General features: G+C 37.3%; 1 protein-coding gene across 4 annotated transcripts in view; it reads right to left on the bottom strand.

Annotated features, from left to right (window-relative positions):
* Nucleotides 1-1,965: 1,965 nt before the first annotated feature.
* The window catches only part of Ca1 (carbonic anhydrase 1), a 102,180-nt gene continuing 98,145 nt past the window's right edge, over nt 1,966-6,000 (bottom strand). For 3 of the 4 annotated variants that reach the window (XM_087621859.1, XM_087621862.1, XM_087621856.1), the window contains 3 exons: nt 5,906-5,968; nt 3,169-3,324; nt 1,967-2,409 (listed from right to left, as the gene is read on the bottom strand). In XM_087621859.1, the coding sequence (XP_087477985.1) occupies nt 2,293-2,409; nt 3,169-3,324; nt 5,906-5,968 (336 nt within the window). In that variant the 3' untranslated portion in view covers nt 1,967-2,292. 4 annotated transcript variants of the gene reach the window in all.

The following is a 6,000-nucleotide window of genomic DNA, read 5'->3' as shown; positions in this document are numbered from 1 at the left end:
GCAGCATTAGGAAACTTGAGAATCACTGATCTAGATTCTTCCATTGTGGTGAAAGAACAGTTGTTATATGGCTGACTTTATCCTGAGAGGCAAGGTGATCTGAAGCTCACATTCTGGTAGAAGTACATGGTAGGTCATACAAAAGAGAAAACTGAAGTTCCAATAAACCATTTTTTCAAGGTCTTTCTGAGTAGCCCAGAGAATTTGGCATACAGGTTAGCTGCCAAATATTTTAAAATAACAGATGTGTCTTGTATGATGTTTAATATTCCACCCAAAGTCATCAAGCAAAGAGGGCACAGAAGAACAAGACAGTGAAATCCTCAGATAGTCCAAGGACTCCTATGTGTCTGTCAATGGCTGCTATGTCAGCTTCTTTAAAGAGGCATGGGGAAACCCCATGGAGGAGCAAAGAGTCTTTCTGTTCTGTTCTTTTTTTTAAATTAAATATATTTCTTTACTTACATTTCAAATGTTATTCCCTTTCCTGGTCTCCTGTCCATAAGCTCCCATCCCCCCTCCCCCATATGGGTATTCCCCCCATCCATCCCCCTTACTGCCCCCCATATTCCCCTGCACTGGGGGTCCAACCTTGGCAGGACCAAGGGCGTCCCCTTCCACTGGTGCGCCAACAAGGCTATTCTCTGTTACATATACAGTTGGAGCCCTGGGTCAGTGCATGTATAGTCTTTCGGTAGTGGTTTAGTCCTTGGAAGCTCTGGTTGGTTGGCATTGTTGTTCTTATGGGGTTGCAAGCTCCTTCAACTCTTTCAATCAGAAGGAGTCTTTCTGTGGGTACTCAGCTTAGGGGGAGCAGATCGGTGTCCTTAGTATGTCTCCTGTCACATTTTTATCCTTCCTATCATAAATCCTGGGCTCTATTTTCAGCTTAAACAAACGAATCACAAATTATGGAATCAAGTAGTTTCTAGGTCCTTCCTATGAGACTTATTGTAAAATAGCTTATTTTCTAGAAAATAGTTAAAAAACTGAGAATCCTTTAAACATGTATTTCTCAGGATAAAGTAATGCTCCTATATCTTCAGCTCTCAGGATAATGGCTTTAGAATCAAAATGGAATTACTGGGATGTGCAATTGGCATTATTATGACTGTAAAGTACTTGCCACACAAGCATGAGGACTTGAATGTAGACCTTCAGCACCCATATGAGAATTGGATATAGCAGCCTTTTTTTCAGTTAATATTCAACATTGAGGAGACAGAGACAGGAGGACCCTGGTCAGCCAGTCCTGATTAACAGCCAGTTAACTGATTAAGCCTCAGGTTCAATAAAGACCAGGCTCAATAAAATACAGAAGAAAATGAGCAATACAGCTGGTATTGGCTTCTGACCTACAAATGCACCCCCCCCACACTATGCATACACAAGCAATCTGCAGTAGCCAGATAGTCCCCAAGATGTTCTTGTCACTACCCCTGAGTACTGGTTTACAATCATGCCACCATGATTGTACTTTTCACATGTGTCTTTGTACTTGTGCTGCAAGTGCTTTACTGACTGATCTGCCTTCCCAGCCTCTGTATTAAAAAAGAGACAATCCTTACAAGCCTGTCTCTTATAATGGTGGCAGAAAAACATTGGCATTGCTAATGTTTGTGGAGAAAGTGGAAATAGTGTTTTGAAACATCATCTTGCTTATGAAAAGTCACTATTTATTTATTACTTACTTATTTAATTTTGTAATTTAAGAACGCACAGATGAAGGCAATGTGGCACTATAAGCACTAAATCCAGAGGCCATCTTAACTCAAATAGATGTGTTAGTGTTTCGTTTGAGACAAAAGACTCAAGTCATTTAAGATTGTACTTGTGTGGCAAGTGCTTTACTGACTGATCTATGTTTCCAGGCTCTGTTTTAAAAGAGAGACAATCCTTACAAGCTTGCCACTTATAATGGAGGGACCTAATTAATGGTTTTAATAAAATGCACAGTAGACAAGTAGAAGGGATAAAGTCAATTTATTGATCCATTTAAAATGAAGAGAGAGGAAATATAAAAAAAACCACTTAGTTGCAATTATGGAACATTCCTCAAAAAACTAGGTGGCTTTAAGCACAAACACATGCTTAAAGATTATAGTAAGCAAGCTTATGGATTATTTGCATTAAGCATCAGGAATTAAAATGAATGCTTTTTAGTTCTATGGATTAATTTGCAGGTATACTGTCTTAGCACTGAAATAATTCTGTTTCTTAAAAGTGATTGCTTTACTGGGTGCTGTTGCAGGGAGGCCAGGTCCTAACTGAGGACTCACTCTTTGCTAGGACTCAAAATGAGGCTCTGACTGTTCTGCCCTTCAGGGGCTGGGGTGGACGGTGGTTGCTCAGAACTGGAACCGCAGGCTCTCCCTCGGCACTTGACAGAAGACCACGGAGCTGTGCCAGCTGTGGGGGTAACACATTAAAAAGATGAAAAGATGTTAAAGTCCCAGAAAACACTTTGTTTCCACTGAAGTTAATGCATTGTTGCTTAGAAAACCATTGAGGACGGAGGGCAGGAATCTGTACTCATTTTCCTGTCTTTGCACCAGATATTTTGTCCAAATGAGGGATACTTGGCTTTGTCAGAACACCAGCATTCTCTTTGTTAGCTGGGGAGCCTGTGCAAGTGTCATGTCAGCTCAGTTTTCTTAATTCCACAGAGCATCTCCTTCTTGGGGTGGTTGTAAATTCACTGTGTTAACCCATGCTGAAAGCCTGTAGTAGTGCTCAGTGCAAAGTGGCTCTGCTTAGCACACAGCGGTTAACAGCAGGGCACAGTGTTGTGAGAAACAACAGGAAAGGAGCGGTTCCATCAACTAGAAACAGTAACCATGAAGGTACTCTGTTAGATATTTAGAAACCTTAGCTGAGAAAACCAAAACAATTTTGTCACTGTGAAGTTGGACAACCCAAGAGATAAGGTGGAAGTTCCAAAAAGTGTTCACTGTTTCCGATATTCTCTGCTACTTAACAAGTTTTCTCTATAAAGAACAGCAGGAACTCAAAATCCCATGTTTGTTTTATGCATACAGTAAAAACAGTTATTGCATAGACTTTATTATTATTATTATTATTATTATTATTATTATTATTATTATTATTATTATTATTATCTTTAACTCAGAGAATCTTCTTAAGAAACAAATCTGATTCAATTGATACCTGTTCTGGGCTTAGACTGATGCTCTCCTTGCAGATCACCCAAGTCACGCTTTCATGAAGAGGAGGGTGGGTCAGAGAGCCAAAGTAGGTCCAGTAATCCAGAGACGAAGGAAGGAGACTGGAAGGGTCAAAATTGGTGAATGGGGCTCGTTTTCCCTGGAAACAAAAGCAGTATGTATCATGGTATAGAATTTACATGCCCCTGTATATGTTATCTAGAGATGTTAGCTGCACTAAATTGATTTTTCTGCTATACTTGTTTCATGGCTGGTATGTTTATAAATATTAACAATACAAATGACAGAAAAATACTATATGAATGTTTTGGATATCAATCTTCCTCTTTATTTGGTGAATGGAAAGTAAAAGCTAAAATGTTTCTGTAATTTGTGTTTATGAAAAAGACACCTAATTTTCAATAGGAAACATTTCAATTTGTTTAGAAATGATACTGTGTCTTGTTCTAGAAGCAAACACTTTCACTGAAAGGCTCTCAATTATACTTGACTCTTACTTATTCCCATGGTTTTTCCTAATTGCTTTGTTACATAGAAAATGAAGTTATATTTGTTCACTAATTTGTATATGACCAGTTCTACCCAGCTTTTGTATTTATTTCATTTTTTTAGTTGATTCTTTTAAATTTCCCAGGTAAATGCACTTAACATATCATCTGCACATAATGATTGTGTCTTTGCTTTCCTAGTACTTAGCTTACTATTTTGTTCTTGTTGAATGCTTAAAACTCTAATTATAATGTTAATCATGACTGTGGGAGAAACTGTACTATTCTTTTTCTTGATAACCATAGGATAGCCTCAGCTGGAGAAGCTGATGATATGAATTTTTCTCTTTAATCCGCTAACACAACACATCCACTAAAAGATGTTCTAACACTACACCGTCTGCATGCTTCTAGAGTAAACTCCACTTCAAAAATGTGAAAGTTATCAATATACTCTTGCAAATGGTTTGCTATAATTAGTTTTCATAATTCTTTTAGCTGTGTTACTAGAAAAGGCTGTGTTGCAAATTTCTTTTCGCAATCTTCACTGGTTTATGTACCAGGTTTCATTAAACTGATGAGTTTTCTGTCTGTCCTCTCATCTGGGCAAATGCTTAGTTGATACTGCATAATTGCTCCTTCCTCCTTTTTTTGTAATTTATTAGTATTTTGCATGTTTACCTGTGTGTGGTTTTGCTTGCCTTGTGTATATGTACACATTCATACATGAATGCAGGCATATGTGAGGTGTGTGAGTATGCATATAAAGACCTGAGGTTGGTGGCTGGATTCTTTGATTGTTGTCAATAGTGGTTTAGATGCAGGATCTATTGCTTGAATCCAGAGCTGTCACCTAAGATTGATGTATCTAGGAAGCTGGCTCTAGCAATTCTCTTTCTTCTGAGCTCTGAAATTATGGGTGAGACACCATGAACATCTGGCATGTTACTTGTACTTGCATGGAAAAAAGTCTTTATCTGTGTCCCCAGCCCCACTTGATGGTTTCTCTGAGACTGAATAAAGTTTCTTAGAAATTGGACTGGGCAGAGAGTTTTGTTTAATAGATATGTTTTTACTGTCTTCTCAGTTTATTCTTAGAGTTTTGAGCTATTTAGTTTTTCTTTTGGGTCACTTTATAATATTTTTCATGATTATCACTCATTTTGTCTGACTTCTCAAATTTACTGTTGCACTTTTATAAGTAGTTTGCACTTCAAAAATTTTCTTCCACATCTATACAATATTTTCTAAGCATCTAATAGAAATTTTCCCTCTTATTAATTAATTAACTAATTAATTAATCATCTACCCATCTGGGCATATGTACATGCCTGTATATGTGGAGGTCAGAGGACAAACTACAGGAGTTAGTTTTTCTTGCTCCTGTGTGAGTTCTAATGGCTCAAGCAATCACCATTACTTGCTGAACCATTTCTCCAACCCCTCTGTTAGCATTTTGTATTTGTGCCAGTTTTTCTTTACCAAAGCTGCTTAAATAATTCTCTTTTACTGATTATTCCACAGAATAAAATTTCCATTTATTGATAAAATAGTATTTTGTATTTGTCATTTTATTTCTTGTGTTTATTTCCTGCATTTATCCTCACTACTTTCTTCTACTTTCATTTTTTATAAATTTTTGATACTCTGGAGTAGAGTTTAAAAATATTTTATATTTACAATATATATATAAATATCTATAACTTGATCAAAGTTTATAATTTTATGAACTCAGCACAAAACAGATATATTTCCTATAAAGATATAATAGCTTTCCATATTGTGAAAGAAAATGCCAAATGTCCTTAACCTTTGGTCTCGGATTCAACGTTAAAGCAGTGATGCTAAAGACGGGCTTTTAAGAAAAATCCACTCTGAATTCTGAGTTCAGTTCAGAATCATAGTTCTCAACTAGGTCTCTTCCTGCCCATATGTTTGCATTACTAAAGACATCAACATGTTTTTCTTCACAGAACAGAAGGCTTACACTAGAATGTGATCGGCCTTTAACAGATCTAAAAAGGACTGAGTAATGTCCTTTGCTGAAAGGAAAAGCACCATGTAAACAAAGCAAAGCCAACTGTTGCCAGTGCAAGCAGCAGTTCCATGGTACCTTGTGGTTGGTGGCTTCTACACTTGTCTTGATGCTTCCTGTTCCCAACAGGCAACTGAATGATTCCTGTACTTTGGTGTGTGTCGTTGTTATTAAATTAGCTGTGTTAGCTTATTTACCTTAGTTTTAACTGAGCTTAGGGCATCCAGTACTTTCTGCAGGTTTGGGTTGGCTGGACCAACCTGGAGAATTAAAGGAAAAAGAAAGTATGAGA

The sequence above is a fragment of the Rattus norvegicus genome, chromosome 2 (assembly GCF_021556685.1).
Source record: "Rattus norvegicus strain SHRSP/BbbUtx chromosome 2, alternate assembly SHRSP_T2T, whole genome shotgun sequence".
In the NCBI taxonomy this organism is placed as follows: domain Eukaryota; kingdom Metazoa; phylum Chordata; class Mammalia; order Rodentia; family Muridae; genus Rattus; species Rattus norvegicus.
Note: the sequence above shows the minus strand (reverse complement) of the source record. Positions and strands in the feature narration are given on the sequence as shown.